Source organism: Citrus clementina, unplaced genomic scaffold (genome assembly GCF_000493195.1).
Source record: "Citrus clementina cultivar Clemenules unplaced genomic scaffold, Citrus_clementina_v1.0 scaffold_7, whole genome shotgun sequence".
NCBI lineage: Eukaryota > Viridiplantae > Streptophyta > Magnoliopsida > Sapindales > Rutaceae > Citrus > Citrus x clementina.
In genome coordinates this window covers 19,478,463-19,502,864 of record NW_006262075.1, presented here as the reverse complement: position 1 = coordinate 19,502,864, position 24,402 = coordinate 19,478,463, and the positions used below count along the sequence as shown (strand labels likewise).

Sequence of the window (24,402 nt, the reverse complement as noted above, 5' to 3'; positions counted from 1 at the left end):
TGGCTTGTTGATTTTTCAGTGGCTACTATCGTCGTTTTTTTCCTCTTTTGATTTATTTCGGTTGCTTTATTTCTATTTCAGTTCTTGATTTTGATGGTGGTAGATCATAAACTACTGGCTTTTTTTTTAATTCTTATCATTAATTTTAATTCTTTTAAGAAAGGGAAACAAATGAGAAGATGAAGGGACCGGAGAGATTATTACAAATTTAAGGACACTTTTATCTATTTATTGATATATTTAATATGGATGTATGTGTCAAAATTTGAAACTTCTGATTTTCTAATCTTGCAATAAATAATGGGGCTACAGCCTACAGCCTACAGCAACTACTGAGCCTTGGCACAGTGGCTAAAGCCACTCCCTCACAAGTGTAAGAGAAGTGGTTTGAATCCCCACAAATATTTTGTAGGGATTTAATTTAAATTTCCTTCTTTATAAAATATAAGCAATGTTATATGAGATTTGATGTAAACTAATCCTAGTATTATGTGATTATAAACATCAATTATAATATCATGTAATATGTTGTATTATAAACAATAGTCTCATATAATATTAAAAAAAAAAAGGCCTACAGGGTTGAATAACCCAATGAGCACATTTGGGACATTCACTACTTTGGGATAAGTCTAATTGTGGTTAGGAAAAGGACAAAAATCGGGTTGGTATCATAGCTGGACCCATTATTATTTCTACACCGATATTCATACAAAGCTAAGCACAAAACGGTTCGTTTTGTGCAAAGTATAAAATCCATTTACACTTGCAAGCAACAACACCACACACGCATGGAACAAATCCCCTAGGAGTGCAGCTCCTGTCTCTCTCTCTCTCTCTCTCATTCTCCCTCTTTTATCCCCCACCACACAGTAGTGCAGCAACCATACTAATGCTCATGATGTTACGAATGATACAAAACTTCCCATTCAGAGGAACAATTGCTGCAGTCCTTGGCAATCATAAGCAATTTTAAAGAACCCAATCAAACCAAACTTGAGAAGGTCCCTCATGTAAGAACAAAATTCAAGCAAAAATAAGCAAGGCAATCAACATTAATCACCAAATTAATATATGTTCTGTAAAATAATTTAAAGACCACGATATCCTTAACAAGAATAATAACTATTCAAAATCTATGAGGTCTCAAAAACATATTAATTAATCTTTAACAATTAAGCAGTCTGCATCTTTAATTACAAATTAATCTTTAATCAATTAAGCCGATTGTGTTGGGGGATAGAGAGCGATGCAGCTGAGATCAAGAGAATGAGGGACAACGGAGCCGAGAGAGTGAGGGAGACCAGAGCTGAGAGAGTGAGGGAGATTGGAGCCCAGGGAGCCAGCTAGATGCTTCAAGCGAGAGACGAGAGAGCTGTCACTGTTGCTGCATCATGAGGGAGAATGGAGCTGATATCGAGCTTGTGTGTACACGGGAGAGAGAGAAAAATGTTGTTGTGTGGTGGGGGAGAAAAGAGGGAGACGGGAGAGAGAGATGGGAGGAACGTTGCTGCAGGATTTGTTGCGTGCATGTGTGGCATTGTTGCTTGCACGTGTGAATGGCTTTTATACTTTGCACAAAACGGTCACAAAACGAACCGTTTTGTGCAAAGATTTGTGCTGAGCTTTGTGATAATATTATTTTCCTTATTATTTTGGACGTTTGTGTCATTAGTGAGCGTCCTGAGGGTAGTAATGGCAACTTAAAAATATTTTCTTCAGTGAACGTCGACAGATTTAGAAAATATTAATAAATTAAAGGAGACTGCTAAGGTACAGACTCTGTACCTTACAACACCCTCACAAAATGGTCGTGGGCTCCACTTGGGCCTACTTTTCATTTGCCTGTGCAGGGGTGGCTCTAAGGTGCAGAATCTATAAGTTAGCAGGTGCAGAATCTATAAGTTAGCCTCCCTCATAAATTAAGGTAGTGTTTACTTTTTGGATTGGATTGAGAATCCTGAGGAGTGGGAATCTTAGGATTGGGAGTGTGGAGTGGGAGTGAGAGTAGGTTGTTTACTTACACTGGAATGGAAGCATGGATTAGAGATCAGAATCTAATTTATGTGTTTACTTTATCTTGGATTGGGAGTAAATAGTTTCAAATTACAATTTTATCCTTATTTAAAGAATTATAGTTTTTAATTACAAAACTAATAAAAAATATATTTAATGAATAATATTTATTTTATTATATTTGTAAATTTATTATAATTATTAATATTCTTAATTATGAACAATAAATTATTAATTTTAATACAAAATGAAACCTTATTTTATTTTATTTAATATAATTATATTAAATTTATTATTATATAAAATAATAATATAATATTATTTAGTACAAAATTAATATTTTCTTAGAATAAACTATTTATTATTAATATTAAATAAATATAGTACTATTATTTTTAAAATAAATATAATAGTATTATATTTATTAATTCTCTATTAATATAATAATATTATTTTAAAATAATTTTAACTTAGAATCAATGCAAATTATTATTTAGTTAAATATAATATTATTATTCAAATAAATATAATAATATTTATTTTATTTTATTAATTATAAAATATTAAATTAAATTAAATTAAAAAAATAAAAGGGTAAAAAAGGGAGAGGTGGGAGTGGATTCCCACTCCCACTCCCCACTTCAAAAATGGGTGGGGCCCACGGAGTGAGATTCCCACTTCCTTCCCATTTAGAGGAAGTAAACGCTAGAGTGGGAGGAATCCACACTCCTCACTCCCACTCCAGCAAGTAAACACAACGTAAATGGTTTCTAATGGAATCTGCGCGATGCTGTACTAAGTTATTAACCACTCTTTCAAAGGCAGAAGCTGTACGAGTAATTGAATAAATGACGTGGGGGCTCCCAACATATATGTGCCATATAAACGATGTACCGTAAAATCTCTGAACAGTAATACTTTATAATAATAATTTTCATTTAATAGTAAAAAATTTTAGCTCTAATTTAGATAAGTTATAAATAAGAATAAAACCCTACATTGTAGTAATTGTTATTTTTCCAAAACTCATCTTAAACTTTTTGCATACATATAGTAATAATCATTTGTTTATTACAAAAATACATGCTATGTTACATTAATAGTTTAAGATGAAATAAATTTTTTTTCTAAAATTGCTTGTTACAACAATTTATTTTTCAAAATTGTTATCGCATCTTTAAACTTGAGAGTACGTAATCACTCCATAGAGTGGACACCTTCTTGTTGAAGTTAAAATGTTTTTAGTTTATCTATTAATTAATCATTAATGTAATGCATATTTTACCTATATATTACTTATTAACTAAGTTAATTAATAATTTTTGTAACTACACCTGTAATAAGTTAGAATCTCTTCATAGTAATAAATTTAGTTTGGTCTCAATATTACAAGTGTAAAGAAGTTTTGTTGTATATTATAGAAATTTATTATCTTTTCAATTTATGCATGGATGCCACGAAATTGAGAACTGAATTAATACTTTTTAAAATAATATAAAAGAGCAGGATATTAAAGGAATTTTATTTTGATAGAACGCTCACATAAACAGTGTAAAAAAAATGGCTTACTTAATTAAAAAACAAAGTAAAATAGCAACAATTGATCACTATTTCTGTTAACGCTCTACTTTGCTCTGTTTTGTATCATCATTTTTTTTATACAAAGGCATTTGTCCCAACAATATAGAATTCTGAGTGTTGAAAAGTCAATTTTTTGGGCACCGAACCAAAGTTAAATTTTCAAGCAATTTGGCTTTGACAATTTGGAGGTTTTTTTGGCCTATAAATAGAGAAGCGGAATGAATTTCCAACCCATCCAAAATTGTGAGATAGAGCATAGCAATTGAGCTCTTCAAGAGTGTAGAGAGAGTATTTTTTTGAGTGCTAAGGGGATCTATTAGACTGTATTGGGCATTGGATTTTTTAGAGTTTTTTTCCTAAATTTTATAAATTCTCATTTATTAGTAAACTTTTTTTTCTAATCTTTCTTTATGGACGTAGGTTTAATGCCGAATCACGTAAATTATTTTATCATATTTTCTTTACATTTGTTTATGATACGGGCAATTTTGGAAGAAGGTTTACGAAGGCTTAGAGAAGAAGAGAGATAGAGAGTTGAATACTAGTTGGCTTGATACTTCTATTGAATTCAGAGCTGGCCTTTTTAAAGGCTTACAACACAAATATCTAACTAGAAATAAGGAACAAAAATAACAAAATATAAGGAGATAATGCAGCACCATGTGCCACGATTCCCACATAAATTTATTCAGTTCTATTCTACAGCAACAAAACTACTAACGGCTAATTTACTCCTCTTGACTTGGTCCTACAGCACGCAACAGAGCAGTGATAGCAAATAGCACATATCAGTCCACCCCCCTAAAATGCGACTTGTCCGCAAGGAGAAAGTCAGGATATTGCCGGTTAAAACGCCATTGATTCTCCCAGGTGGCATCTTCCTTGGGTGCACCAGCCCATTTTACAAGAATCTCAGTTTTGGGACGATATTTGCCTTTACGAATAATGCGAGTATCCAAGATAGCCTCAGGTTGTGGAAGAATCGTAAAGTCGTCGCTTGTAGGAGGCAAAGTAGGAGAAGATTGAACTGAACCTACTCGTTTCTTCAAAAGACTCACATGGAACACGTCATGAATTTGACAACAAGACGGAACGGTTCAGGCAATCCTTATAAATATTCGGTACAAAAATGCCTGCACCAATGCTTCAACTTATTATATTTCTTCGTTCAACTGATGAGCAAAAAATTAAATGGTTCCTAAAAAAAAATTATAATAATATATTAACCAAAATTCTATTAAATCGAATTTACCTTCTTTTTTTTCTTTGGTCTGTGCGATGGCCTATCACCTAATCTGAGCGACGGCCATCGCCCAAAGAAAATTGGTGGTTGTTGGACCATCACATATTTTTAAATTAATTTTAATAAAAAATTAATTTCTATAATTTCGGTAAAGGGAATTTCGACCCCATAGATCAGTGTTCGATTAAAAAAAGAAGGAAAAAAAGATTCTACGAGATGCATGGTAAAGAAAAATGAATGTATCAGATAACATTACATTGAATGGCCCAAATGATTTGATTATGTAAAGGCCAACACTAAATTATGTAAAAAGAAGACAAGTATGGATTTTAATTTCTCTTTAGTGGTGGAGCTAGTGACAGTTTGATGCTCTGGAAACGTCAAAATCATGTCATCTACTTGTGATGCGTTTGCTATCGTTGGTTTTGGGTAATTTTTAACCTACCACCAAATAAATTAATATTTTGTACCGCGTCTCTAAAAAATTTGACTTATTGCACCGCACCCCCAATTCTGTTATTTTCTCAATTAAGTTTAACGGTGGAGGGGTAAAATTAAAAGTTCATTCTTTAAATTAATTTTAGTGGGAATTCTCTTTATTGCAATTGAAATAAAAATCTTTACAAAATTAAAGGAAAAATAATAGTGGTGACAATGTACATGTAACAAGAAATTTTTGTATTGCAATTGAAATAAAAACTTTTTAAAAAAATTAAATGAGCTAAAAATTTTGTATTTTTTCATATGGAGGGGCATTTTTGTCATCCAATCAAAAGTTAGACGGAACTATTAGAAATAACTAAAAAATTAACGGAATTAGGGACGCGGTGCAACACATCATTTTTTTTTGGTACGCGGTGCAAAATATCAATTTATTTGGGGTAGGTTAAAAATTTCCCGTTGGTTTTTGTGCTTCACGTTTTGTTAAAACAAAAATTAACCTCCGCTTGGTGGCTTCAATTATCAGCCTACTTTTGTTTTGGGCGAAAGCAATGTAGACGAGACGGGATCAAATGGATAGTGATATTTCTAAATTTGTATCCGCTATTTTTTTTTTTTTTTTTTGATACCTATACGCATTAATTGTCCGCTATTCTTTTTTTTTTTTTTTAATAATACTAAACCTATTAAATATCTGTTATAGTACGGACATTTGACAGATTTTGTGGGTAATTCTCGCCACTCGATCGCCTCTCCAAAATTTAGTAGACAACATTGCACATCAGTTATAAATCTAATATATATATCACCAACTCAACCAAATAAATTTAAATTTTTTACATAAATTTAAATTTTCAATAGTTAAAAATTAATGTCAATCATAATTTTATAAACTATCAATGCAATATTAGGTTCAAACTCACACATCGCACCATGAAATAAATAAAATTTCTCTTTAAAAAACTTCTCATAAAATAATCGTGCAAATATAAGTGTTTATTTCTTACAAAGAATCAATATTATATCTTCTTGTGGTTTCTTTCTAAAAATTAAGTTTTAAAAAAATTATTAGCTTTAATAAATATAATATAAATTTATACAAATATGTCTATTACGAATATTTAGATCAACATACATTCAATCAATTACAGAATATAATTAATAAAAGTGACAAATCGTGTATTGTGACATCTACAATGAATATCATCACCCAACATGCACAAGGTACATCAGAGCTCTACAACAAAAATCCTCTCAAAGTCATCACAGATCTAGACCAAGACGGAAATAAAATTACCACTTACTAAAAACCTGATTTTAATGATTTTGAAATATCCAATTTTTATGGTAGCTAGTTTACTTTTGATGAAATGAAAGGAAAAGTGCTTGGAAATTTAGACTACAGGATACCTTTTTTTTTGGGCTGTAACCAACTAGGATCAACCCGACAACCCATATTCGACCCAGATTAACGCCTCAAAATTCTAAAATAAGAATTTATTTATAAATATAGTAAATAATCGAATTCAACATAATGAAACAATGACATTAAAAGGACTTGACTTCCCTAAGGAAACAGTAACACAGACGGGAATTCATTCAAACTTGTGGTTTGACAAGCTCAAAGTGATGCATCAACACCCAAACAAAAGTAATAAGCTCCCCACCACTGGTAACTTGTTGGGTATGTGCCCTTGTTCTGCAACGAATTGCTCCATAACACAACAACTCCACCCACACTTTGCTCACTAGCTCCCATCTCTTGTCCTCCTCGAATTTTTTAAGCTCCTGGACCAAATCTGCTGCATCATGCAGTTCTTTTATATCGTTGTCTTTGAGCATGATTTTTTCACAGATTTTCTTGACCGATCTTATTTTTCGGTCCGATAAATCAAATAAAATTTGCGCCACTAATTTCATCAAAGTTGCCGCAATATTCAGCATGGTAGGCTTCACTAGTAAAAGATAGAACATGTAATCAGAGAGGATCTTGCTGAATTCTCTAGCATCTTTTGTCTTTTGAATTGAGACTTCCTCATTAGTGTAGTAAAGGAGATCGGTAGCGAGGTGCCATAATACAACACTTGCAGGAAGTTCAGGTACATCTTCTGTTTTCCTTTCTGTGATTTCCTGGACACGAGCATTTGCCAATTTCTTCAGAGTACAACTGCCTGAAGCTGAACATATTCCACTATTCCCCGCCTCTGGATCATTTGCGTCGTCAGCTTTTTCCTTAATTTCAGAAAATATAAACTTCCACATTTCTTTCAATAATGGCTCATGGGATTGAGATCTTTTGATTCTTCTCAGAAGCACAACATCACCTAGGCCTAACAGAGCAATGAGTTTCTCTGTCAAAAAGCCTAATTCTGCCATGATTTTGTACAGAAAATAGATAACCTTGTTTGTGGCAAGGGCTATATTCTGAAAGATTTTATGGATGCCACAGCTATGAATGCAACCATCTATTGCATTGACCGTACATGCAATGATTCCATCAATGCCCAATTTACGAATGACATTCTGGCAGGCAAGTTGCCAACAACTCTTGACTTTGTGTACTCTGCCTGGACGTGCATTCAGCCAAAATGTCATCACGCTGATTCCTGATACAGAACCAGACCACCTGCGAAACGGGAAAGGTGTAGCCAACAACTCGTACTTGCCACTATCATGTGAATGCTGCCACCGTGGGTTCTTGAGAATAAGAAACCACCGGAGAACAGCAACTATGAGGTTGCTGAACTTTCCAAATCTTGATTTAACGTCATCATTCCGGAGAACAGTAAACGTCCAATCGGAGAAAATGAGCATGAAGAAAGCTATGATGTCAAGGGCAATGGCACCCAAGAACAAGGTATATGTAACTCGAACATCAAACTCATTGAAACGGCCATGCTTCTCAACTCGGAAATAGAAAATTGAAAGGGCTGCCACAACAGACCCAAGCGATGTGAACCGCAAAATAATTCCCAATAAAGAGCATATTACCTGGATCTTGGTGTGGAAAATTTCGTAAAACAAGTTGAGTTCAACTTCAATTATTCCCAAGGCCTTTTCTGGACCAAAACTACCAAATGATGGACCTATAATAGCAAGTCCATATGCATGGAAGTGGTGCAAGAGATCGACAACTATCCCTTTGAAAAATTGGAAGTATTGGCTAGCCGCATCCAGATAATCCGCGCCTTCCTTTATCACATTTAACCTGTGCTCCACGAATTTTCTAGCAGTTGAGTCTCGAAATTTCTCCTGGCTTGCAAGATGCAAAGTACGAATCCTCTCAAAACTTTTTATCATTCCAGCAATAAACACGAGTACTGTTGGAAACAAAAGCTTGTTTCCGGGAAGTGACAGGAGGAAGATATAAACAACGGCAACAGCCTGGAATGCGAGTCCAAACAAGTGCCTGAGCCAGAGTTCGTTATCTTCAAGTGCAAAAGCAGTTATAGTGTCTGGACCACCGACGTGTAACAGCAGAAATGGAGCCCAAAATGCTAAAAGCTCATTGTTCTCTGCAGGGATCGAAGGTTCAGGAGTATCTCTTGCTCTTTCAGTGATGAGTCCAACGCCAAAATTGGCAGCCCAGTCCGCGAGAAGGTAAGCTGACCAGATTACGGAGATGATCAGCTTACTGCCGGTGCCTTTTCGGAGGGGAGCAAACAGAATTAAGACCGTTTGTAATGAAAGACTGAACAAGATTACACCTCTTATGTTCCAGTTATCCCATAATTTCCTGAAAGTTTCAGGGATTGGATTAACCATTTTCTTGCTTTTTGCTTTGAATTTCAATAAAATTCTGTTGCAGAGTTTCTACAGCGATTAGGGCAGTTGATTTTGTGCTTTTTGTATGTGAAAAATTGAGGGGGAATTAATAAGGAGCTTTTGGAATCCTTCTCTATCTTCTTCCTTGACAACTTCTTGCCGAACGAAAGAATCATTTTCAGAACAAGAATTAAGACAAAGACATAGAAAGAGTAATGGTAAACAATATTCATATAGCAATAATCAAGAAAAGAATAACACTGCGGATTCAAACAATACTACTCTGACTGGCGACCGAATAACAGAGCTATATGGCGGTGTTTTACAAATTACGGTGACACTTTGTAAAAATATTTTTCCAGAAATAAATTTGTAAAAGTAATCACAAATAACAAATGACTAGCTATTTAAACCCAAATTACTAAATGCATCTATTTAATGCATGCAATTACTTCATTCGGTTATGACTTATGAGGGATCTTCTTAATAGAGGGCAACTTATGTTTATCAGGGAGCTAAATAGCGCATTCGTCGACCATTTTAATCCTACATATTCGAGATAAAATTACGAAAGAATGTTCAAGGCCAAATTACATGTTTTGTGAATTGCTTCCCGTTCAATTATGTAATGTTTATACTTTTTTTGGAATAATTGATATGTTGTTAATTTGATGCAAAAAAAATTACAAGGGTCTGAATCTGATTATCATTTAGAGAATGTTTGATTTCCATCTCATGATGAACTCCGACAAAATCTCACCATCCGAATACGAGTTACTACATACTAATAGAGTTGAAAAACTAGAGTTAATTGACATCTTTTTAAAACTTTATAGTTATGTACAATATCAAATTATATTAAAATTTCAATCACGAAATTCCGACAAATATATATGTATCATATAACCTATTTGTTAAAAAGTTTAAAAGACAAAAAAATAGTTATAGATGATAATGCAATTCTTGTCTTAAAGAAAAATCAGCAAAGCTAAAGATATAGGTTTTAGATATTGATAAAGATTGAGTTTCAATATAGAGATTTAAAAAACAATGGGTTTTATATAGTCTACTAAAAGTGAAAATTCTAAAGATAACGAAAACACGAGGTGGAGGAATGTTTGGCGTGATACTGAGTTTACTTCAACGTTAATGATCTGTATTTAGAATCTTTCTTTATCTTTTTCCCTGAAAACTGTGTGTACAAGGTAGGAACCATTTTAGCAAGAATTAATTAAGAAAGGGCAGCTGCTAAGTTACCGGCCACGTAACTTACACCAAACCAAAGTAATCATCCAATATAAAAAGATAATAATATTTAAAATAATTTGAGATTATCTGTAATTAAAATTAAATTCTTTGTAAGCTACATATAATGTAACTTAACAAGACCTTTAACAAAAAAGTAAAAGGAAGACAAAATAATTATGCAGTAGAATCAAGAAAAGAACCAAGAAAAAGAAAGAAATAACATTGCAGCAAGAATCAGGAAAAGCATGAACTTTCCATAATTTTGGCCGGGGTTAGGTTTTCTCTAAGCATCGAGTCTTGGAATTTCGCCAAGCTTGCAAGATAGAAGGCACGAATCCTATCAAAATACCTGATAATTCCAGCAATGAAAATGAGCACTGTTCAAATTTAGCAGCCCAGTCTGCCAGCAAGTAAGCTGGCTGTAGTGAATATATGTACACTTGCTCGCTTTATTAAATAAACTAAAACAGGCACTCAAGCTTGTTAAGACGGGTGCTCGGGTTTGTTAAGACAGGGGGTAAGGCTTGTTAGCCCAGGTGCCACGGCTTCAACATTTAAAAAGAATATTAAATTACACTATAAAAGCCACCAGAATGAGTTTTATTGATGATCCTAAGCGATTTTACAGAGCTTAGACAGAAATTTATAAGAAGTAAAATCGCTTACACAGAGAAATTTATAAGAAACAAGATGGCTCTTTCTCTCTCTTAATTCTCTCTACAAAATTCTCTCAATCTTGCTGAAACTGCCTCAATAATCAGCTTATCTAATAGTCGTTTATAAACCCAGATTGCGCCAGATTCATCCACGTGAATAACAGCTTTGTAAATTGTAACTAACTTGATTCTCCTCTCACGTGCTTCGATGCATCACTGAAACCTTTGCCGAAACGCCTTCATGTCTTGCCATTTTGATATTATTGAGTAGCTTATAGGTAAAACGGTGCCGTTTAACATTATCAAGTTTTGAATTCAGCAAATTCGTCCACAACTATGAAGCAAATATTAGTGGCTATAGAGACTGGACTTTAGCGTCTTGTAAGTCATAAATTAAGATGAATTTTTAGCTTATTGAGTTTTATTGGATGTTAATTAATTGTTTGTGAATCCTTCTTTATATATCTTCTTCCTCGAAACTTGGTGCATAATGAAAGGATCACAGATCACTACAGAACGTAAACTACGAAAAGACAGAGGTGGAGTAAAGGAAAACAATATTCATGTAGCCAGAATAGAGAAAAGAATTGAATAAATAAAAGATGGAATCAAGAAAAGGAAAAAAAAATTCCACAATTTCTGGACTCATTGGCTCAAAATATTGTGTTTATTTTTATTCATTTGCATTCTTACAGCAGATTAATGCAAATTAACAATAAGAATATCGAACACAAGTTTATACTAGATTGGTACCATTGGCAAATTGGTAACATAATATTTATAACTATGTACAAATTTCAGAAAATAATCAAATAAGCAAATCAGAGAAAGGAAATCAATTAAAACAGACAGTGCAGGGAGGATCAACGCCAGTTTCTCTGTACAAAATTACTTCCCAAGTAATTCCCAGAACAGACTACTTTTAAGAATGTTGATGTACTGCTGAATTTTAGGCTTTAGGCAAGGATAAATCAAATAGTGACACTTTTAAGATTAATTTTAAAGCATTAGAACTAAAACATGTAAGCCCAAAAAAAGGAAATTATTAATGCACTAAAATTAGGGGTGGGCAGAAACTCACAACTCATGGGTTTACCCAAATTCAAATCAATTAATGCACTGAAATGATTTGGGTTGGATAAATAATGAAAATGGGTTCAATTTGGGCTTTTATGTAAGAAACCATTTTATAAACTAGTGCAAAAATATGAACTAGATTCTAGCATGAGGAAGAGAGCACATAGCCGGATCATAGGAGCGCAAATCAGCTCAACGGCAAGATATTCAGGAGCCAGCCTGTCAACCATCCCCATGCTATTCAAAATCTGTTTAAAATCAGGCTGCCCTGGCTTTAGAAGTAGAAAAGGCCCTGCACTTTCCTTTGTTAATTATGATTACCTGAGAAGAGAATGAGAGCTGGAAATCGTGATGGGTAATAAATTTAGCACCTAATCTTGACCTTGACAAAACCCCACCACCCGCAAGTCTGCAACCCATTAACCTTGTCACCTATTCTCTTCCGCATCCACAAACTCTTCAAGCTTTCGTTTTCTTTATTGGCGCCAAGCTGCCCAAGTCCTCCACTGCTGCGAATATGCGTACCATTTAGCTGGTTCAATAATAGATTGGCATTTGGCAATAATATATTTCTCGTAAACATGAAGGCAATATACTGCTACAAAACATCGCGAAGAAGCAAATAATCAATCACTGCAACAATGGTTCCAATTCAGTTGCTTTTTCCATGCCTTATCAAAGACGATTGGTCGTCTACTATCAAACGACATTTCATTCAATTATTACAGACAGATCCGACATGTCGCTTATAGTTTTAATAGACGACAGTAGCATGGGCTGGCGCATACTATTGACGACTTGTCGTCTAACAAATACGACAATTCGTCCAATGTACATTGTAAAAATGACATGTAGTTATAATAATTTTTTATGAACAAATGATAGATCACTAAATTTTTCGTATATTGAAGGTTTGTTTGGTAGTGGCTATAGAAACAATAGACTTTAGCGTCTTGTATGTGATATATTGAGATGAATTTTTGGCTTATTCAGTTTTACTTGGATGTTAATTAATTGCTTTTGGAATCATATATCTTCTTCTTATCACATACTTAAGATCACCTAGGCCAAAGAAAGCAATGATTTTGTAAATGTGCAGAAAATGGATGACCTTGTTTGTGGCAAGGGCTATATTCTGAATGATTTTATGGATGACACAAAGCTGAAAGTAACCACTGATTGCATTGACCGTACATGGAATCAGACGATCAATGCCCAAATAATGAATGACAATCTGGCAGGCAAGATGCAAACAGCTCGTGTACTCTGCTTGGACGTGCCCTGGGCCAATATCTTATCCAGCTTATTCCTGAGACAGAACAAGACCACCTGCGTGTTAGGAAATTGAGTTTCCTCCCAAGATCTCTCCAAGTAATTTATTAAGCAACAAATTAATAAGAAAAATTAAATGGAGAATATACCAATCACACAACACAAGATTTACGTGGAAAACTCTAAATTCGGAGAAAAACCACGGTTGTTGTCAAAAAGACAACCAGAGAAAAAATATTCACTATGTGGAAAATTATTACAACCACACTCTCATAAATTTTCTCTCACCCAAGCCCCAGATACACCCAAAATACTAAAATTTCCTAATACTCACTTAATACTTAACTTGCATTAGATTTTACAACTTTGAATGTTTCTCTCTAGGATGATTAGAATGAAGGAAGGGCATCTCCTATTTATAGGCAAAAAACTTGCCTAAAAGTCTTCAAGTTTGATCAAATTTGGTGGCTTACCCATCAAATTTGATCAACAAATTTGGTCATGTTCAACCATGGCTTCAACCATGGCTGCTCCCATGGTTCAAGAATGGAGGCTAAAGTCTTTACTTTGACACTGCGAAACAGGAATGGTGTAGCCAACACCTCGTACTTGCCACCACCATGTGAATGCCGCAACCGTGGGCTTTTGAGAATGAGAAACCGATGGATGACAGCGGCTATGTGGTTTTTGAGCTTTCCAAGTGTTGATGCATTGTGGTCATCCTTGTCGGATGAAGCTGATGGCGCTGCCGTCGTGGTCGTCGGACGAAGCTGCTGCGGCGCGTGACACCATCTAGCTTCTGCTCACTGTGCTGCTACTACTGCTTACCAGTATCCTCTTTGCATTGTTTTGGTTATTTTCATCTTTTGATCTCAAATGGCACCTTGCTTCTTTTGATTGCTGTGTTTGTGATGTGTTTATTATGATTTTGTGATGATTCATAAAACTTTGCAGATGATAAGTTTAAATTAGGAAAAAAAAATTAAATGAGGCCCAAATGGCGTTTCGGTTTAATTCTTTTTTATATTCGGTTCTAATTCGGAATTTTTTTTTTAATATAAAGTAACTTACTTTAATCGGTTTTGTTTGATTTGTAATTGAACCGAACCCGCCCTCCCCAATATGTCTCTATGGTGCATATTTGGCGCATCTTATTATATAGTATCAGAGGCCTACATTGTATTGAAGTATCATAATCTCATGTTTGGCAATTCCACCGCATTGTATAAACAAAAATTTTAATGTGGTAAAATCCCAAATTAACAAAACCCATGTGAGGTGTCAGAGTTACATGGGTTTACATTACATCTAAAAATAAATAAAAAATAAAACTAAAAAACTTTTCTTTGTATTTTCAAATCACACTCTTAGAGTCTTAGGCAATTCCACCGCTAGATGATGTTTTTGATAAAAAAAATTGCTGCATTTTGATTATCAAACTGTATCTCTACAATTTTGACTGTGTTTTTTCTTTCTTTCTTTCTTTTGATTAACTGTGGATCAAAATTAGTGTTTTAAGCTTTTACACAATAGTGATAAATAAGATATTTGACAAAACAAATTCTAAAAAAAACATATTTGACAAAATTGCGAAAAAGAAGAAGAAGAAGAAGAAGATTATAGTTATAGAATTCGATAAAAAAAAAATAGTAATATCCCATTTTGTTTGTTTGAGAAATGTCAAAAATGATAGAATTTATTAGTTTTATAATTAATAGGAGATGGTAATATTTTATATTTATAATATTTCTCCAAAAAACATATGATAAAAAATTAATAGCACCAAATATAGGATAAATAAAAATTAATACAATATAAATGTAATACCCCCTGCATTAGATAATGTGATACATCCAAATACAGTCAAATGCACCCAGTATCCATTAACTCTAAAATTTGACTTTGGAAGTTATAATATATATATATATAGAGAGAGAGAGAGGCGGGGAGTAAATTATTTTTAATCTTAATTTCAATTATTTAAGTATTATTAATATGCTAAACAGTTTTTATTAATCTTAGAATAAATCTAACAAATTAATTATTTATTATGGTAATTTATTAAATATTCAAAACAATTTATATAAAAAGTGCATTATCTTATAGAGTATGTTGTTTTAACATTATATTTTTATTTATTATAAATGTTTAAAATCAATTTTTGGATTAAAGGGTATAATATTGGGTTTCTGGGTGTTCTTTTTACTTTTCTTTAATTTTTTTATCCTGAAAAAATTGGAGAAAAAAAAAACATTGTTTTGGATGCACAACGGGTATGGTAGTAGAAAGACATTCTTTATTTCATAGATAATATTCCCAACTTGACTCATTTATTTGTGGATTATATGGTAACCTATAACAGAATGAAACGCCGATAACGTAATGAATTCAATCTTTTGGTTCGACAAGATGAAAATGAAGCATCAGTAGCCAAGCAAAAGTAATAAGCTCTCCACCATTGGTAACATACTGGGCGTGTGCCATTGGTGTGCAATGACTTGCTCCGTCTGACAAAATCTCCATCCATATTCTGCTAACTGTCTCCCATTTCTTATCCTCATCCAGCTTTTGAAGCCCGTTGGCCAATTTTATCGCATCCTCAAGTGCAGAGTCAGATGACTCAGGAACCGGTCCATCCATGATCTTTTTACAGGCAGCCTTCGCCGGTCTTGATTTTATACCATTTTTTTCAAGTAATTTGTCAGCCGCACTATTGGTTCGTCGCAATATGTGTTTCGTATAACTTGGCGAAGAATTCATCATGGTAGGCTTCAATAGTAAAAGATAGAACATGTAATCCGAGAGGATCTTGCTGAGCTGTCTAGCATTGTTAGTCTGCTGACTCTGCTCATTCGAGACTTCCTCGGCAGTGTTGTAAAGGAGTTCGGTAGCAAGATGCCATACTGGGACGGTTACATTAATACTAAAATACACATAATTCTTTGAAATCTTCTTCATGATTTCGATGAGATGATATCCATTTGTACCCAAGTCGTGGAGAGTACAGTCGCCTGAAGATGAATATACAGTTCTCTTGACACCCGCCTCTGGATCCTCTGCATACTGAGATTTCCGTTTGATTTCATGAAATATAAACTGCCATAATTTCTTTGTTAATGGCTGATGGGATAGGGATCTTTGGATCCTTATGTCATCAATGATTTTAGAAATGTGCAGAAACCGGGTGACATTGTCCGCGGCAATGGCCTTACGTGGAATCAGTCGACCAATGCGCAGATAATGAATGGCTTTCTGCCAGGCTGGATGAAAACCATTCTTGACTTCGTTTACCCTGCTTGGAGGCACCTTGAGCCAATATCCTGTCCAGCTGATTCCTGAGACAGAACCAGACCACCTGCGAAACAGGAAAGGCACAGCCAACACCTTGTGCTTGTCATCAGCATGCGGACGCTGCCAACGTGGGCTTTTGAGAATGAGAAAGCGGTGGATAACAGCAGCTATGCCGTTTTTGAACCTTCCAAGTTTTGATTTGTCGCCATAATTCCGGAGTGCAACAAACGTCCAATCGGAGGAAACGAGAATGAAGAAAGCTATGATGTCCAGGGCTATGGCACCCAAAAACAGGGTGTATATAAGGCGAACATCAAACTCGTTGAAACCATGCTTGTTGTCACAAGGCTATTTTCTTCGATGCGGCAAGCCCGTGATGGCGCTAAGTTTTCCGCTTAGCCAGCCACTCGACAATTCGCAACGGAGGCTACGTGTGTGAAACACACCCTAAGATTTTGATGGGTGTCGAAGCCAACAAAAATAAATTCCTACTCTAAATAAATTGTGTATAGTGATTGAGCAGGGTCGTGTCCACAGAGATCGGTAATTATTTAAATCCTTTTGAAACGTAAAACGTAAAATGGGGGAATTGTTGACAATAATAAAAATCAAATCAAAATAACAAGAATGCAAATTAAAGTTGTAATTCAAATTGGAGAAAGCTCTGGTTGAAGGAATTAACTCAGCTTGATTCAACTACTGATCATTGATTCAAATATAGATTATTATTATTAATTATGAATAGACCGGTTATAGCTACTGAGACCCTCTAATAGCCAATCTCTCCTTAACTAGTCGATAACCAAGGTACGACCGTTGGTTATTTCCCTAATCAATAGACAACCCTAGATACGATCATAGGATTTAATTAATTGACAGCCTGAAAAACCAGAGAGACCCAAATCCTAATCAACACATATGATGACTCATTTAAATTAGATTGTTTATTCTCACAACACAACTCTCTGCTATGTTATTTGTCACAAACATTAAATTCTTCATACGATGAATCCTTTAAATGACAATAGATTAAGTTGATAATTAAATAGTGGCCAATTACCTAATTAACAAACATAATCATGAAACTAATTCAGAGAATAAACAAATACCCAAAAAGTAATAAAACAATTAAAGCATAAGAAAGATCTCACAGTAGTGATGAATCAAAGCTTCATTATCCTTCAACCAGAAAAATAGGTTTAGCTCTTCATAGAGAGAAGAGAAAAATTAGATCTAGGGTTTCTTTCTTTTTCTCCAATCCAAAAATCCCACTTTTTCACAATAGATTCCTCCCTTAAATACTCTCTCTCTCTTCTCTTTTAGAGTTCTATTTAAAATAAAATACTAATATCTAAAATATTAAATTCGTAATTACAAAAATAGCCAAAAATATAAAACACGTTAAACTAAAAACTGCAGGTCCGCAATTGACAGCACGCGTCCACGCCTTATTAACAAAATTCTTCTGCCGCTCATAATTTCTCCAAGGGAACAATCATCCCTAAACATCATCTTGTAGCTCAATTTTATCACCAATCAATAGAATTGCACCTACAAAAGTAAATCACAAGTAAATCACTATTATTAAATGCAAAACATCGATATTAAGGGAAGTAAACAATGCAAAACTAGTGCATAAATTGCACTCTAACAAATTCCCCCACACCAAGATGATGCTTGTCCTCAAGCATATAACTCAAGATTAATCTCAAATTTCCACTCAATTCTCATCTCAACTCATCCAAAAACAATTTTAAGCAAGCATACCTCAAGAAATTAAGTCGTTCAACGTTCGAGCGACAAGGATTTTAAAGCATAGAATTTCGTAAGATAGAATAAGAACATTCAACCACCAAGAAGATCCATTCAAAATTCAAGTGCAGCAAGATTTAATAGCCCTCTCAATAACTTCACTCCAGGCACTCAAAGTGTTTAGGGTGTCATTTATCCACTCAAATCAAATCAAAGAATGCTATTACCATAAGCTTGCTCATATATCACATCTCAATCCACAAAACATGAATAAAATGCAAAAATCTAAGGGTCTTAAAAGGGTTGTAATGGGGTTAAATTGGAGAAATGAAAAAGAAAGGTTTATGAAAGAAAAAGAGATCAAAATGAGAAGAATGAACTCATTGAATGAACTTATGATATCAAAATGCTTATTTCTACTCAAGTCACCAAGAATGTAAACTTTTTTTTTTCGATTTTTCTTTTTCTTTTTTTTTCTTTTTTTTCTTTTTTTTCTTTTTTTTTCTTTTTTTTCTTTTTTTTTCTTTTTTTTCTGAATCAAACAAAAGAAACGAACCTTGCACAATTTAATTCAAGCATAATGCTTGTTGATCTAATTGAGAAACTTTAATACAAGGTAGAAAAAGTAACAAAATATATCCACACAATGAGTCCAAAAATCTCCTTAAATTGAGGCTCAAAAAGAAGAAAAATGGTTAAGTCGACGGAGAGAATTAGATGGGTAATGGTTAAGGCTCAAACAAAGGTAGCAAATAAAGGTCTTCGGGTAGAGAAGAAAAAAAAATGCGAGAATAGAAAAATGGAATATGGTTTGCCCTTATCATTTTAATGCATAAAATCCCGTAATGTGGCTTCAACATGCATAACAAAGCAAGTTCTAGAATAAACAAACTAGGATTGATATTCACATAACAAAAATAATTAGAGCAAAGTGGTTGCTCATAGGCTCAAATCCTCACAAAGTTGGTAAATTTGCCATCAAATCATGTACACTCTTCAAATGAATCAACCATCAATAGTGGTGTAGAATGAGAAGAAGGTATGAGTAAGATATAAAAGGAAAGGTAAAAAGGATAATAAGCGAGAAAGATGTATGTAGTAAAAAAAAATGAAAGATAAAATATGAGTGATGACAGAGTATGATAGAAAAAAAAATAAATATAAATAATTTGAGATATATGGGAAAAGAGTAGTGACAGAGAAAGAAAAAGAAAATTAATAATATATGAAGCATACTAACTCAAAAATTATTTAAGGATGAGTAGAGTGAAAAAAAAAAAGATAAGTAGAGTGAAAACAATAATTTCAGATATCAATAATGCAAAAATCCCTCCCCCACACCAAGAACTTACATTGTCCCCAATGTAAGATAATCAAAGCTCACATAAAAATTAAAGCGTAAGGATAAAAGATTAAAGGCAAAAACTTCCATGAATTGTGAGCTTTAATCCTCATAACGTCTATGGGCTTGGCGGGAATGGTGGGATAAATCCCACACTCTTGAAGTATGCGGCCAAATTCTGCTCCATCTTGTCACGGATTTCGATTCATGCGGCTGGAATGCAAGTCGTAGGCTGGTTACGGACTATTGCTGCTCGACTGGAGCTTGCGGGTACACGGCTGGTGGTTCAGTTGCGCGCGGATGGGACTGATGCTACGAACTGGTGACGTTGGATCTGCGTGCTGCGGCTGTTGCTGCGCGCTGGGGGATTGCTGGTGCGCGCGCTGGTGACGCTTGTTGCGTTGCGTGCTCGGCTGGAGCTTGCTGCGCAGCTTGGGGCTGGTTGCGCACTGCTGGTTGCGTGCAGGATGCTGTCTGCGTGGCTGCGTTGCGCGCGAGAGCTGCTGCGTGGCTGTGTTGCTGCGGGACTGTTGCGCGCGAGAGCTGGTTATGAGTTGCGTTGCGGGGCGTGCTCGTTGCTGGTGCTTGCGTTGCGCGCGACTGATGCTGCATTCTCCGGCTGGCTGGTTTGCTGCTGGCGTGCTGCAAACGGCTGGAGAAGAAAACAATTTCTGGAAAATTAGAGATTTTGTGAACAGTAAATATATATATATTTTTTTAACAATGATTTTTTTTATTTTTTTTAAATAAATAAAAATATATATATATAAAAGAAAGAACAAAAGAAATAAATAAATAAAATAAAATGAAATAAAATAAATTAAAATTAATTTTTTATTTTTTTTTAGTGATGAATCACTTTGAGACACTAAAAATTTCAGAAGTACTTTTCTAATAAGCACGTGGGCACGCCTTATCAAAAATTTTCTTCTGACCAAAATAAGCAAACACATTATTTAAAAAAATCTGAATCAAAATTAAAAGAAGATATAACAAAAACCAAAATAAATAAATCACTTGGGTTGCCTCCCAAAAAGCGCCTTTGTTTTATGTCTTTGGCTACACATTTATGCATGAATCTCCATAATTTGGACTTTCGAGAGCCACATCCTCCACAATATTCACCGAAAAACCTTCATAAAAAGGTTTTAAGCGATGACCATTAACCTTAAGAACTCTGTCAGAGGTCGGGCTCCGAATCTCAACTGCACCATGAGGAAAAACATTAGTAACAATAAAAGGTCCAACCCAACAAGAACGTAATTTACCCGGAAAAAGTTTAAGCTTAGAATGAAAAAGAAGAACTTTTTGACCAACAGAGAACTCCTTTCTCAAAATCATTCTATCATGAAATGTCTTCGTCTTTTCCTTGTAAAAAATTTCCTGCGCTATAGGGTTAATAACATCCACAGAAAATACCGAATGTTCCTCACTAGGATATTTCATGGCATCATTCATATTGAATTCTATAACCTCTCCATCAAACTCCATAGTGAGAGTCCCTTTATGTATATCCATTTTAGTCATAGCAGTCTTAAGAAAAGGTCTTCCTAGCAAAATTGGGATAGAATTAGAGGAGTTATCATCTTCCATATCAAGTACATAAAAATCAGCAGGAAAAACCAACTCATTAACTTGTACTAAGAAATCTTCTAATACCCATCAGGATATGCATTAGACCTATCAGCTAGTTGAATTATCACACCAGTTTCTTTTAATGGACCAATATTCAAAGATGAATAAATGGAACGAGGCATGACATTAATAGAAGCTCCTAGATCTAACAAAGCCTTTTCAACTCTAACACTACCAATTTTACAAGGGATAGTAAACATACCTGGATCCTTGCACTTAGGAGGTAGTTTCTTTTGGAGAACTGCTGAAACATTCTCCCCCATGTGAACTTTTTCATCTCCTCTTAATTTTCTCTTGGAGGTGCACAGTTCCTTAAGGACTTTAGCATATCGAGGTATTTGTTTTATAGCATCTAATAAAGGAATATTTACCTCAACCTTGCGAAATATCTCAAGGATGTCTTTCTCTTGTTCCTCTTTCTTGGATTTTGCAAATCGGCTTGGAAAAGGAGGGAGGTATCACAATAGGTAGGGGTTTCGCTTTGGTGGGTTGCGCATATTGAGATTTAGGTATCAATTCATTCTTCTCAAGCTCATCTTCTACATGCTTTGTCACTTTCTTACTAGGCTCTTGCAACTCCTTCCCACTTCTAAGGATGACAGCACTAACGTTTTGCTTTGGATTCACCTCAGATTGCGAAGGCAATCTCCCTAATACTTGAGACTCCAGACGGCTCACTGTAGTCGCCAATTGACTCATTTGGTTCTCCAAGTTCTGAATGCTTGTTGTAGTTGCCTGCTGAAATTGTTGAGTGTTAGTCGCAAGTGATTTAACAATTTCTTCAAGAGATATACCTGACTTGGAGTTTAACTGTGGAGGTGCTGGTTGTCTTGGTGGATACTGTTGTGGGAATCTTGATTGCCTAACTTCATAGCTGAAGTTGGGATGATCCTTCCATCCCGGATTGTATGTTTGTGCATAAGGATCATACCTCCTCTGAGGCATGCCTGGAAATCCTCCAACTGCATTGGCTTGTTCAACGGGTTCTTCTTGAAATGTAGGACACATATCGGTTGAATGACCCATATTGTAATAAATGCCACAAGTTTTCACCTGTTGTACATTACCTACAATAAACTTTTTCTACAAGAGAAGTAAGTTTATCTAAACGTTGTTCAACAGAAGAAATATTTACCTCATTCACCTTCCTTGAAGTAGGATCTTGCATGCTGCCAAATTGTTGTGCATTGGCAGCCATATTTGATATCAACTCCCTTGCTTGAGTAGGGGTCTTGTTCACCAACACGCCTCCACTAGCAGCATCTATCATACTCCTATCCATCAATGATAGTCCTTCGTAAAAATATTGAATAAGAAGTTGATTAGAAATCTGATGCTGAGGACAGCTGGCACACAATTGTTTGATCGCTCCCAATACTCATACAAAGTCTCCCTAGGAAGTTGTCTGATCCCACAAATGTCTTTTTTGATGTTGGCAGCTCTTGAAGCAGGAAAGTACTTCTCGAGGAATTGCTTCTTCAAACCATTCCATGTTGTAATCGATCCAGGAGGCAAGTAGTACAACCAATCTTTAGCTAACCCATCTAAAGAGAATGGAAAAGCACGCAGCTTAATCTGCTCTTCAGTCACGCCTTGTGGTCTCATAGTTGAACATACAACATGAAACTCCTTAAGATGTTTATGAGGATCTTCACCTGCAAAACGATGAAACTTGGGTAATAAATGAATAAGACCAGACTTTAATTCAAAATTTACCTCCAAATCTATATATTGAATGCAGAGTGGTTGCTGATTCAAGTCTGGTTCAGCTAACTCTCTAAGAGTTCTTTCTATAGGTGCAGGTCTATCCATCACTTGTTCTTCTGAATCGCTAGATGATTCAACTAAATCTGGCACTGTATCTGTTTCAGAAAGAAAAGGCGATGAGGATCGTTGCTTAGCTCGCTTCGTCTGCTGTCTCAGCTGGCGAACTGTCTTCTCAATTTCAGGATCAAACGAAAGTGTACCTGTACGAGAAGAACGAACCATACACCAAGTAAAACGTAAAAAGGATTAAATAAATGACACCAATCCCCGGCAACGGCGCCAAAATTTGATGGGTGTCGAAGCCAACAAAAATAAATTCCTACTCTAAATAAATTGTGTATAGTGATTGAGCAGGGTCGTGTCCACAGAGATCGGTAATTATTTAAATCCTTTTGAAACGTAAAACGTAAAATGGGGGAATTGTTGACAATAATAAAAATCAAATCAAAATAACAAGAATGCAAATTAAAGTTGTAATTCAAATTGGAGAAAGCTCTGGTTGAAGGAATTAACTCAGCTTGATTCAACTACTGATCATTGATTCAAATATAGATTATTATTATTAATTATGAATAGACCGGTTATAGCTACTGAGACCCTCTAATAGCCAATCTCTCCTTAACTAGTCGATAACCAAGGTACGACCGTTGGTTATTTCCCTAATCAATAGACAACCCTAGATACGATCATAGGATTTAATTAATTGACAGCCTGAAAAACCAGAGAGACCCAAATCCTAATCAACACATATGATGACTCATTTAAATTAGATTGTTTATTCTCACAACACAACTCTCTGCTATGTTATTTGTCACAAACATTAAATTCTTCATACGATGAATCCTTTAAATGACAATAGATTAAGTTGATAATTAAATAGTGGCCAATTACCTAATTAACAAACATAATCATGAAACTAATTCAGAGAATAAACAAATACCCAAAAAGTAATAAAACAATTAAAGCATAAGAAAGATCTCACAGTAGTGATGAATCAAAGCTTCATTATCCTTCAACCAGAAAAATAGGTTTAGCTCTTCATAGAGAGAAGAGAAAAATTAGATCTAGGGTTTCTTTCTTTTTCTCCAATCCAAAAATCCCACTTTTTCACAATAGATTCCTCCCTTAAATACTCTCTCTCTCTTCTCTTTTAGAGTTCTATTTAAAATAAAATACTAATATCTAAAATATTAAATTCGTAATTACAAAAATAGCCAAAAATATAAAACATGTTAAACTAAAAACTGCAGGTCCGCAATTGACAGCACGCGCCCACGCCTTATTAACAAAGTTCTTCTGCCTCTCATAATTTCTCC

At 34.7% G+C, this 24,402-nt stretch overlaps 1 protein-coding gene and 1 pseudogene across 1 annotated transcript; both read right to left on the bottom strand.

Annotated features, from left to right (window-relative positions):
- Nucleotides 1-6,875: 6,875 nt before the first annotated feature.
- LOC18037697 lies at nt 6,876-9,046 on the bottom strand. Its single transcript, XM_024181283.1, has one exon. The coding sequence runs from the start codon at nt 9,044-9,046 to the stop codon at nt 6,881-6,883; it is 2,166 nt and encodes a 721-aa protein (XP_024037051.1). The 3' UTR covers nt 6,876-6,880.
- A 6,641-nt stretch (nt 9,047-15,687) lies between these two features.
- LOC18037696 lies at nt 15,688-23,056 on the bottom strand (annotated as a pseudogene).
- Between the last annotated feature and the right edge of the window lie 1,346 nt (nt 23,057-24,402).

Excerpts from the sequence above, each read along its gene's own strand:
- LOC18037697 (XM_024181283.1), bottom strand. The coding sequence starts at position 9,046 with ATGGTTAATCCAATCCCTGAAACTTTCAGGAAATTATGGGATAACTGG.